The following is a 12,501-nucleotide window of genomic DNA, read 5'->3' as shown; positions in this document are numbered from 1 at the left end:
AGCCTGGTTCTGTACACTATAAAATAAATTGAATTGAATTTAATATAGTCACAGTATGGTCATTTTGAGCATTCTGTGTGTTCACAGTCATGTAATGTACCTTTGTTTTTATTTTTTTGCCTCATTTCCATTCTTCGTAAATCGATTCTTTGTAAATCGATCGTAAATCGCTACCCTCTGGCCTGTTAATGACTATTACAAAGTTCTGCCCTCCTGTTCTGGTTTAATGTTGAAAGAAGAGCCGGAAGTATGGCCTACAACGTCCTCCCTTCCTATTGGCAGACGTCGTACGTGCGTAAGCGCTTCCTCAACTTGACTCGCAGCAGACAGAAAATAGAAGATGGTGAGTAGAAACCTGCAGCAGACTGCAGATTTTCTCCCCTTTAAGAGGTTCACAGCGCACGTTTCGACCCCGTGTCATGTTAGTGAAGTGTTTGTGGAAGTGAGGAGGCGGACACTGCGACTCTCGACCCGCTGCTCGGTGGTATATTCGGGGGGTTTGACAGCGACGCACCGCTGGGAGATGAAGCAGAGATCACATGACAACTAACAGTTTAGTCTCAAACCACTCTGGCCCTCCTTAAAGTTCATTTCTTTAAAATCTGAATCGCCACTTCTCAGTTTGCTATGATCATTCTTTAACAATCTATGCTGTCTGATGGAGGATTTCACCCGCGTTCTGTTTCCTTCCTTTCTGTTAGCTCGCATGCTAACATGCTATCAGCCACTTTATCTAATGTTGTTAATCACTCATTTATTAACCCAAACTAAAAGTGATTATATTCTGAGATAAATAGGCCAGAAAGATTTAAATCTAAGGTTGGAACTGCACATTCAGTCACCATTCATCCATCCATTCATTCATGGAGGTTTGTTATACATGATACTTTACACATTAGACAGATTTACTGCAATATCTTAGTTATAAATTATGCACTCCTTGCATTTTAGAAAAGTTAATAAATTGATCAGTACTTTAATAAAGCTATGAGCAAATCCTAAAGTTGAATTGTTTTATACATTTAAAGCACTTTAAAAAACAAACTGAATTTAAGCTGTAAGGAGCGTTGAGCAGGTCCTCACGACTTGCAGGACCCTGACTGAGAATGTTGCCTGAATAGTGGACAGATGGGATGTGGCAAGTTTTTAAAAGTTAACTGAAGTCTCCAGCTGAAAATATGGTGAACCTGTAGGGGTCCAAAGTAGAAGAAGTTTAAGGGGTTAGATTCTGAAAAATTCACTTCTGTTTTCCAGCAGTACTACTCGTCCCCATACCTGGACTGACGTCCTAGAAGTGAAGACAGTCTGTCCTCTCTGTCCCTGGCTTGTTTCAGTTTTAAAAAGTGTGTTGCTCCAACCAGCCAATCAGAGATCAAACCCTATATAGTGTCATCGGGGGTTTAGCCAATCCCAATCAAGGTAGGCCCTCCCTTTGACTCCTCCCACAATTAGGCAGCTCTGCTCTGGCACATGGCACCACGAGAGGAAGTACTTCCTCCTCTTCCCAAGATGGGCATGTGTGGGCGGAGCCAGTCCAGCTCACACAGACACAGCAGATTCTGAATGCAGCTCCTATGATCCAATATTCAAATGAGGAAAATCAAGGAGGAGCTAGAAACTTAGAATACTGAAGGTTTCTGGACCGACCAGACCAGGAGGAGGAGGAGAACAGGAGGAGGAGGAGGAGGAGGAGGAGGAGGAGGAGAACAGGAGGAGGAGCAGAACTGGAGGAGGAGGAGGAACAGGAGGAGGAGGAGAACAGGAGGAGGAACAGGAGGAAGAGAACAGGAGGAGGAGGAGAACAGGAGGAGGAACAGGAGGAAGAGAACAGGAGGAGGAGGAAAACAGGAGGAGGAGGAGGAGGAGGAGGAGAACAGGAGGAGGAGGAGAACGGGAGGAGGAGGTGAACAGGAGGAGGAGGAGGAGGAGGTGAACAGGAGGAGGAGAACAGGATGAGGAACAGGAGGAAGAGAACAGGAGGAGGAGGAGAACAGGAGGAGGAGGTGAACAGGAGGAGGAGGAAAACAGGAGGAGGAACAGGAGGAAGAGAACAGGAGGAGGAGGAAAACAGGAGAAGGAGGTGAACAGGAAGAGAAAAAGGAGGAGGAGGTGAACAGGAGGAGGAGGAAAACAGGAGGAGGAACAGGAGGAAGAGAACAGGAGGAGGAGGAAAACAGGAGAAGGAGGTGAACAGGAAGAGAAAAAGGAGGAGGAGGTGAACAGGAGGAAGAGAACAGGAGGAGGAGGTGAACAGGAGGAGAAAAGGGAGGAGGAGGTGAACAGGAGGAGGATAACAGGAGGAGGAGGTGAACAGGAGGAGGAACAGGAGGAAGAGAACAGGAGGAGGAGGAAAACAGGAGGAGGAGGTGAACAGGAGGAGGAGGAAAACAGGAGGAGGAACAGGAGGAAGAGAACAGGAGGAGGAGGAAAACAGGAGAAGGAGGTGAACAGGAAGAGAAAAAGGAGGAGGAGGTGAACAGGAGGAAGAGAACAGGAGGAGGAGGTGAACAGGAGGAGGATAACAGGAGGAGGAGGTGAACAGGAGGAGGAACAGGAGGAAGAGAACAGGAGGAGGAGGAGAACAGGAGGAGGAGGAGAACAGGAGGAGGAGGAGAACAGGAGGAGGAGGAGAACAGGAGGAGGAGAACAGGAGGAGGAGGAGAAACTAGGGCTGCAGCTCACGATCATTTTAATAGTGGAGTATTCTATTGATTGTTCTGCCGATTAATCAAGTAATCGGCTACAATTTAAAAAATAAATAAATAAATAAATCCTTACATTACTTGAACTTAATTTAATAGTAATACATGACAGATACAGTAATACAAGCCAGTTAAATGAACAACCAATTCAATTCCTCTTAAGATAAACATTTGAAATGGCAGACCTGCTTCTGCTTCTTTAAAGAAAGTAAAGAGTGAATTTAAATGTCACTGGCATATTCTGGATTTGAAAGATGATTAAAGATCTTAAACATATTGCCACATTACACTCTTCTTGTTTTTTCTAAAGTGCCAAAATAAACAATAGTAACTGTCATTTCACATTACCTTTCAAGAAGGTGTAAATGAAAAGATAAAACTGAGGCAGAATAATAAACATTAAATGTCTTTCTCCACACTGGTGTGTGTCTGTGTGCACGCTCAGCTCTTTAAAGGAGTCTGATTGCCATGAAGGAACGTAAGCATATCAACATGCTCAGAACTGAGGCTTTGATTCACGATTCCCTGCTGCAGAAAACAGGCGCTCTGATGACGTACATGTCCACGGGATACACAGGAAGGACTGTGCTAGCTGTGACAGTGTTGGATAGTGCGCTGCATTCGCTTTCCACCATGACAGTGGATTCTCCTACTTGGATAGAGGATGTTCTCCAAAGTACATCAAAACCTCCTTCTGGACAGACTCTACTGCTGCTCCTCAACCTCTTCATCACTGGTGCTTGAATCTGATGACCCCAGTATCTTTTTGGGAAATGATTTAGCATCCCCCAGATGTGTTACTGGCTTGTCTTGTGCTGTATTGGGAAACCCAATTTCACTTGCATTCTTCTGCCTCGCTTCCTTTTTGGCAGCAAGTGCCATGGTTTGTACGGTGCTTTGGACATTGAAAACTTCGTCAGGAAGTAGGAACTTTCCTAAACCTGGGATCTAAAGCAGCAGCAAGTAGGACATGGTTTGATTCAGGTTGAAATACAGATAGTCCTTGCCATCCTGCTGTGATCTATTCTGTCACATCAGTTTGGTATGACTTGACTGGTGCAGTCTCAAAGGCTGGAGTTTGTATGGACCTCTTAAGATGTTGCACAAGCTGTGGAAGTGCAGAGAGGGTAACATATTCTTGCCCACTCAGAAAGACAGTTGCTCTTTCAAATGGCTCAAGGGCCTGGTTCAGCTCCTGAATCACATCCCACTGTTCAGGCTTGAGATCAAGGCAGTGGTTTCCTCCCGGCGTCACTGCTGGGTCAGACAATGCAGCAGTGACTGGCCATCTCTGTTCAAGCAGCCTGGACAGCATGTGGAAAGTACTGTTCCAGCGAGTACTTACATCTTGCACCAGCATGTGTAACGGTGTGCCCATTTGCTGCTGCTTATCCTTTAGTTTGGTGCTTGCCAGCTCGCTCTTCTTAAAGTGTTCAACAAGGCATCCTTAGCAGCTACGCACTTAGACATAGCCTGGTTTTTCTTCAGAGCGCCCTGCACCACCAGGTTCAGCGTGTGTCCTGCACCACCTGGTTCAGCGTGTGTCCTGCACCACCTGGTTCAGCGTGTGTCCTGCACCACCAGGTTCAGCGTGTGTCCTGCACCACCAGGTTCAGCGTGTGTCCTGCACCACCAGGTTCAGCGTGTGTCCTGCACCACCAGGTTCAGCGTGTGTCCTGCACATTGCACTGATGCCCATCCATGTTTTTCTGCCAAAATCGTAGCTGCTGCTACAACATTTGTTGTAACCCATTATTCAGCTCCGTGTATCCTCTTTACCTGCCAAGCACTGATCTAAATTAAATACTTTTATGAACGTGACATTAACATTAGACCTACCTGTTGGGTCTGCTCAGCAGGCTCGATGCGTACAGCGGATGCTTTCGGCTCAGGTGCTGTAGCATTGAAGAAGTGCTGTTATGGAAAGCTGAATCTGTTTTGCAGTACACGCATTGTACTCTGTTTTTCGTCCAATTTAGTTTATAATGGTCCCACATTTTCGACAGTTTACGTCGTCTTCTTTGCTCTCCCTGTCGCTCGTCTCCGTCGGTCTCCTTCTCGCGTCTGGGTGTCATGACTTCCTGTTGGGTTGAGAGTCTGGGTGTCATGACTTCCTGTTGGGTTAGGGTCTGGGTGTCATGACTTCCTGTTGGGTTGAGAGTCTGGGTGTCATGACTTCCTGTTGGGTTAGGGTCTGGGTGTCATGATGTCCTGTTGGGTTGAGAGTCTGGGTGTCATGACTTCCTGTTGGGTTGAGAGTCTGGGTGTCATGACTTCCTGTTGGGTTGAGAGTCTGGGTGTCCTGACTTCCTGTTGGGTTGAGAGTCTGGGTGTCCTGACTTCCTGTTGGGTTGAGAGTCTGGGAGTACGTCTGAATTGTCCCTCCTAACTCCTTAACTATCGACTTTTCTTTAACCCTGGAAGTGTTTTGTGTGGCGGCCATGATAAAAGACTGTCCGTATTCTCAATAAGCAAAGCAAAGGAGGCTCGATGCTTCCTTTAGAACCTCCTTTAGCCTAGGAACCACTGATGCTTCCTTTAGAACCTCCTTTAGCCTAGGAACCACTGATGCTTCCTTTACCAAAGGAGACCAGCTCATGTTCCCCCACAATTCCTTGCGGCGACAACATTTAAAGGAACCCGCTGATCGGAGCGTTCAGGGAAACTCAGGATGACTGAAAAAGGAGCAGATCATCTAAGTTACCAAAGCAATAATCTGCCTAGAACCACTTGAAATCATCTAGAACCCAGATGAACTTTATGTAGTTCATTTTCAGAAACTTGTAGTTCTTTCCCCAACATGGCAGACGTCACTAACTAGAGCCGCCGTCGCTTTATTATGACATCACTAAGTGAAGGTCTGACTGCCTCACCACCGTGATCTCCTTTACTAACTCCTTTAGGAAGTCTCCTAACACCTTTCACTAACTCCTTTAGGAAGTCTCCTAACACCTTTCACTAACTCCTTTAGGAAGTCTCCTAACACCTTTCCTTAACTCCTTTAGGAAGTCTCCTAACACCTTTCCTTAACTCCTTTAGGAAGTCTCCTAACACCTTTCACTAACTCCTTTAGGAAGTCTCCTAACACCTTTCCTTAACTCCTTTAGGAAGTCTCCTAACACCTTTCACTAACTCCTTTAGGAAGTCTCCTAACACCTTTCCTTAACTCCTTTAGGAAGTCTCCTAACACCTTTCACTAACTCCTTTAGGAAGTCTCCTAACACCTTTCCTTAACTCCTTTAGGAAGTCTCCTAACACCTTTCACTAACTCCTTTAGGAAGTCTCCTAACACCTTTACTAACTCCTTTAGGAAGTCTCCTAACACCTTTACTAACTCCTTTAGGAAGCCTCCTAACACCTATACTAACTCCTTTAGGAAGCCTCCTAACACCTTTCCTTAACTCCTTTAGGAAGCCTCCTAACACCTTTCCTTAACTCCTTTAGGAAGCCTCCTAACACCTATACTAACTCCTTTAGGAAGCCTCCTAACACCTTTCCTTAACTCCTTCAGGAAGCCTCCTAACACCTTTCCTTAACTCCTTTAGGAAGCCTCCTAACACCTTTCCTTAACTCCTTCAGGAAGCCTCCTAACACCTTTACTAACTCCTTTAGGAAGCCTCCTAACACCTTTCCTTATCTCCTTTAGGAAGTCTCCTAACACCTTTCCTAACTCCTTTAGGAATCCTCCTAACACCTTTACTAACTCCTTTAGGAAGCCTCCTAACACCTTTCCTTAACTCCTTTAGGAAGCCTCCTAACACCTTTCACTAACTCCTTTAGGAAGCCTCCTAACACCTTTCACTAACTCCTTTAGGAAGCCTCCTAACACCTTTCCTTAACCCTGTGATGTCATCCAGGGGTTAAGGTAAAATCCATCGATAAGGAGTTAGGAGGGACGATTCGGACGTGCCCTGGGTGTCAGTGACATGTTTGTACATCTTGATGTCTAACCCAGTTACTTGCCCATCGGTGAAACGTGTTCAACGTGTCGCCCGTTTTCGATGTTACAAATGTGAAAACAATGTAGGGGGCGCTATGGAGCCATTTTGCCAGGCATATTTGCAATGACTACAAAATTAAGAATGGTTCCCCACTTCTGACTTGTATGCAAATATTCACAAACGGTTAGGCCATTCAAAATGCAGCAGTTCTTGCAGTAGGAGAAGGTAAAATAATAATAATAATAATAATCTCTTTCATTCCGATGGGATCTCACTGCTCGGACCCGGACCCTAGAAATTCCCTGGCTCACATGTGACCTTTTCTGTTGGGGTTGGAGTTAGTTAGGCTTGTCTTCTTTTTCATTTTTCTGCAATACATTAAGGGTTGCAGAGTGGTTAGCTCTCTCACGTTACAGCAAGAAGGCCCTGGGTTCAAACCCAGGTCAGGCCTGCTGATCTTTGTGGAGTTTGCATGTTCTCTCTGCTTGTGCATGGGTGTTCAATCTGACCACTGTATTCCGGATTCAAGAGATCCCAAACTGTTCGCTTTTATTCATAATAGTTTGTCCATTATTGACTAAATAAAGAAGGTGCACTTTACTAAGTTGTGACCATCATTTTAATTTAAAATCCACATGTGCTGGTTTGCATCTCTGGTCGCTTCAGTCAGTCTTTTTGAGGTTTTTTTGCTTCACTATCATCATCATCATCATCATCATCATCATCATCATCATCATCAACCATTAATGACTGATTAACCACATAACCATATTGTCATGTAACTTTTCTTATTTGTTTTGAATGATTAATCTTGTTTCCTTTAATCAAATCACTTTTAAATTTCTAATTTCAGTTTTCCCTTCTTGTCCCAAATCCTTCTCTCTCTCTCTCTTTTGTTTTTTCACTCCTCCTGTTATTGATCATGCCTCATGTTGTTCTCTCCATGCACCCTTACACCCCCTGCCCTCACCTCTTTGCCTGTCTCCGATCAATCAATCAATCAATCACCCAGGCTGGTCATCGGGTAAGTGTTGTGTCTCTGTTTTCTGATGGCTGCTCTGCCTGAGCACTAACCCGGGATGCTTCACCTCCTAATCTCTGAGCATTTCTTCCAGCTCGTAGCAAAACCAGACTTTGAACATTACAGAATGAACCTTATGAGTAGAGGTAGTGGAAATATAAGAAACACATTAATTTCTTATTGTAGACTATATGAAGACAAGTTAAGGAACTTCTTAATTCTCTTATATTTCCATTCAAAATGATTCAAAGTAGACGAGACGTGTTCCAGGTTTGATTGACAGATTGCCCTAATCAGCTGCATGCGTGCTCACACCTTCAGATTGAGGAACGAATCGTGCAGAGGAAACCGTTTGCAGCTCAATGGAGGAGGCCGAGCGTTCCTATTGGATGCACAGTTAGGCCACGCCCCCAAATCATCCAACAAATGTCACCAGTTAATGAGAAAAGGAGAGAATTTGATGTGAAAATACCAAAAAAAAGAATTGGATGGAGTTTATGGTGACTTTAAATATTTGTGTGTATTGCTTAAGTCAGAGGCGTCCTGCAGGGTTTAGCTCCTCCCAGTTGCAATGAGGGGCTCGTTATTGGGCTTTTTCAGAACCTTGATGATGACATCATCATTAGATTCGGGTGTGCTGAAGCAGGGAGGAGCTAAAACCTGCAGGACAGGGGCTCTAGGACCGAGTGTGGACACCTCTGGCTTAAAGGAGCCATATCATGCTTTTAAATCCTTCCTTTTTACATCTAAATCATACAGTAGTGGTCTATATAAAGCGGAACTGCAATGCTTGGGTCTGAATTCCTCATTATTAGAGCTCCACAGGCCCCTTTTCTACCCCTTTTCTGATGTGCTTCTGAGAGCAACTGGTTTTGGGGCGGTCTCTTCATACCCCTCCTCCTCTCCAGGTTGCAGAGGTGACACTCGGTTCAACGTCACCCTGTTCGGCCATCTTTGTAGTTTGATAGAACAGATACAATTATCTAGCGGCGCAGAAACTTTATATTCACACATTATTTACAAAATGTCAACAAGGGAAGATTTGTCCATCCAGCCATACATGTTGGAGCCAGAGTCCGACCCGGCGGAGCCAGATGAAAATGACCATGATGCACCTGAAGAACAACGTCTTCATATGGATGTAACGCAATGGTGTGTTACTATATTTACACTAACTTCTCCATCCATGCCCACTACTACAATACTGCCTGTATTACAACGACTATTTAACACAGAAGTTACATTCTAATCTAAAACGAGCACACAGCGCTAACATATGAAGACGGTGCAACTGCTAATGCTAACAAAACAATGACAGGGACGTCTTATCATCACACTTTTTAGCGTTATATACAGCTTACCGAAGTGCTCTGTTCGTCGTCTCCATAGATAGAAGGAACTGACCGCTCAATCAGACCAAGTCTTTCGGCAAATCCTTCTTTATACTGGCGGAGGTTGCTGAAGCAGTCGTCCTTAAAGTGATTCGCGCACACAAAAATGACCTTACCCACAGATGTGGGTACATTTCTGTGAAAAATAAAACTCAACCAGGCACTTGGAAAAGGTTCTGATGCTGGGAGACGGTGTAACGAAGCTTGTGGGTTACTACATCCAACAACCGAACATTTCCACTTATCCTCTCGTAACTTCGGTTGGACTACAAAATCGCAGCGAGAAACAAAAATGGCGGATTGCTCGAAGTGTCGATGTCCTAATTTGGCAGTTCCGCTGAGAATACTGTGACGTCATTGTTCAAAAAACGTAATAGAGAACAGAAAAATCGAAACCGATCGCAAAATATGACCAAAACAGAATATAAAGATATCAACGGAGCACCTGAAGAGACTACTTTGAACTTTTCTGTACTTCTAAACACTCTAAATATACAACAACATGCATTTAAGGGCTAAAAAAGTGGATTTAGCATGATATGTCCCCTTTAAGTAAACCAGAGCTGATATTTCTCCAGTGTCACTCACAAAATAACCCCTCAACAAGTTGTACATTTGAGTTGAATGTTAACTTCCTGTATTTTCATGAATAAAGTTATCAACAATAAAAGACTTGTTGATGGGTGCAAATTAGTAATATTTGCATTAAAAATAAGTGCTATAATACATAGGAATGTGTGAGACCAGGTGGTTAAACGGTTAAATGATCGGCTCTACAAATATTAGTCTGCTTATATTTATGAATAAGGCGGCTGAACTGTCATGCAGATCCCTGCCACTAGTTGGAGCTACAGAGCCGTCAGACATGGTCCGATGCCTCCACCCTCAAAAAATAAATATTGTAATGATTTGATGGCCAAAAACTACTTTAAAAGTATTCGTCTATCATTGTTTCCGACCTCCACTCATGAGTAAAGACAAGTTTTGGTTTTACTGGTGTCAGAAATAGTTTTGGGGAAAAAAGTACTTTAGCTCAGGTTCAACGATTTGTGGTGACTGAACAATGGAAGCGGTAATTTTAACATAATTTCCTGAGTTGACAATGCGAGCATGGTGTTACGTAAAGTGCTTCTTTGATCTCACGTCGACGGGACTGAGGACTCTTTGGATTTTCTAACTATGCCACAATCGTCTCCGCTTGTCGATGGAGTTTTAACGTGATTGCTGGGTTTGGTTTTTAAGACAAATCCCCAGGGTTGTGTTAAACTTTGTCATCTGTCGACTGTCTGAGACCAAACTTTATCTTTCAATCCAGATGTAGTAGGAAGCTGAACTTCCGGTGCTGTTTGCTTTCAGACAGTCGGGGGTACTCTGCATTATTCTCACCAATAGTTTTCCTTTGCAACTTCTGACTGAACTGCTTTAACATAGAATGACTTGTTCTAACTAATCAGTGGGTTCAGTGTGCAGCAGATAAGTGGCGTCCCGCAGGGTCCGGCTTTCGGCCCACCTGCTTTCCCTACAGTCTTCAGCACACAGTCTGAACTCTGCTGGTAACTCTGTGTGTGTGTGTGTGTGTGTGTGTGTGTGTGTGTGTGTGTGTGTGTGTGTGTGTGTGTGTGTGTGTGTGTGTGTGTGTGTGTGTGTGTGTGTGTGTGTGTGTGTGTGTGTGTGTGTGTGTGTGTGTGTGTGTGTGTGTGTGTGTGTGTGTGTGTGTGTGTGTGTGTGTGTGTGTGTGTGTGTGTGGGGTCAGTTGGTCCTGGTTCTAGGTGACTTGCACATCCCCCACCGGTGCAACACGCTGCCTGCCAAGTTCAAGAAGCTGCTGGTTCCGGGTAAGATCCAACACATCCTGTGCACGGGGAACCTCTGCACCAAGGAGAGCTACGACTACCTGAAGACGCTGGCAGGCGACGTGCACATCGTGCGAGGAGACTTCGATGAGGTGACCCGTGGAAGAAAAGCCTGACAAAATAACACCTGAGATTTTCTCACATGTACAACTACTAACATGAATTCAGCAATACAACATCATCTTTTGAGTTTTAATTCCTAATCAAAAGTACTTTGTGTTTTGCGCTTAAATGCCTTAATTATCATAATTGATATATTAAAAAAGAAGTGGTATGGGTGTAGAATAACTGACAAAATAATGAACTCTTTAGTATGTTTTTGGTGTATTTTAATCTTTTTAATATTGGGTATAAATGAGTAAATATTTCCTTACTGTGGTAAACTCATTGTTTCTTTTTTGTGACCTGCTGAAAATAAACAAATCTATAGAACTGTCAGGTTTGACATCCCGCCCTGTTTACATGTGAATGTTTAAAGTTGTTTTCCTGTTTTTGTTCCAGAAAAGTTTCACGTAGGCGATGTTTTGAAAACGATGTTGGTTTACATGGGAATGGCCATTATGTGGCGCTGTTGGTTGTTTCTGTTAACGTGCACTGGTGGCTCTCGCTGAGAAATCTCACTCCATTTTTATTTGCTGTTTTTCCGCCTCCTCTCCCAGAACCTGAACTACCCAGAGCAGAAGGTGGTCACCGTGGGCCAGTTCAAGATCGGCCTCATCCACGGCCACCAGGTGATCCCGTGGGGCGACGTGGCCAGCCTGGCGCTGCTGCAGCGGCAGCTGGACGTCGATATCCTCATCTCCGGACACACGCACAAGTTCGAGGCTTTTGAGAACGAAAACAAGTTCTACATCAACCCGGGGTCTGCCACCGGAGCCTACAGCGCACTGGAGAGGTGGGAGAGCACAGCCCTGTTGAAAGGAGTCATTCTCTGTTAAAATGAACGATGCCTTTCCCCTTGAGCTGCTGTCGTGCAAACAGTCGTCAACTGATCAGGATTCTCTGGCGAAAACTTCCTGTGAGGTTTCCAGTTGCTGAGGAGCTTTTTAGTGAAATTACAGAGAAGCTCTGACCCCGAAACTCGTCTGTCTCTTACAGCAACATCATCCCCTCGTTTGTACTCATGGACATCCAGGCCTCCACCGTGGTGACGTACGTTTACCAGCTGATCGGAGACGACGTCAAGGTGGAAAGAATTGAGTACAAGAAATCTTAGAGGTGGGGGAGGTGGAGGAAGAGGAAGAAGAGGAGTGTATCGTTTCATTCCTGTCCACCAGGGGGCAGCAGCAGCTCCCACAGAGTCACCACAATGTTCACTGTAACAAACTGTTCAGTAACTTAACTCTAAAAGAAATGTGTATTATATTGTTTATACATTATCCGCTTCTCTCCCAGCTCTCATTTGGTATCAGTAGATAAAACAAAATGCAATAATGTCACATGTTTTGCTTTAAAGAGAAATATTTGGTGCCATTTTTTCTTCCCTTTTTTCTTTATTTTCTCACTTTTCGTGATTCCAACATGTAACGTTTGACTTCTTGTAGTCGATCAGCTTTCCCTTATTTCTGTCTCACAATAAAGATGTTATATCTC

General features: G+C 44.3%; 1 protein-coding gene across 3 annotated transcripts; it reads left to right on the top strand.

The window, feature by feature from the left end:
* Positions 1-274: 274 nt before the first annotated feature.
* vps29 (VPS29 retromer complex component) lies at positions 275-12,501 on the top strand. Of its 3 annotated transcripts, none has more exons than XM_080480547.1 (5): positions 315-343; positions 8,719-8,816; positions 10,809-11,000; positions 11,568-11,803; positions 12,007-12,501. In XM_080480547.1, the coding sequence occupies exons 2-5, from the start codon at positions 8,814-8,816 to the stop codon at positions 12,122-12,124; spliced, it is 549 nt and encodes a 182-aa protein (XP_080336673.1). In that variant the 5' UTR covers positions 315-343; positions 8,719-8,813; the 3' UTR covers positions 12,125-12,501. The 3 variants fall into 3 exon arrangements, with proteins under 3 accessions (XP_080336672.1, XP_080336673.1, XP_080336674.1); XM_080480548.1 differs by having other exon boundaries at positions 315-347; positions 8,700-8,816; XM_080480546.1 differs by lacking the exon at positions 8,719-8,816 and having other exon boundaries at positions 275-343.

This window comes from Lipophrys pholis, assembly GCF_963383615.2.
Source record: "Lipophrys pholis genome assembly, chromosome: 14".
NCBI lineage: Eukaryota > Metazoa > Chordata > Actinopteri > Blenniiformes > Blenniidae > Lipophrys > Lipophrys pholis.
The sequence above is the reverse complement of the archived record's forward strand: the minus strand, read 5'-3'. Positions and strand labels throughout refer to the sequence as shown.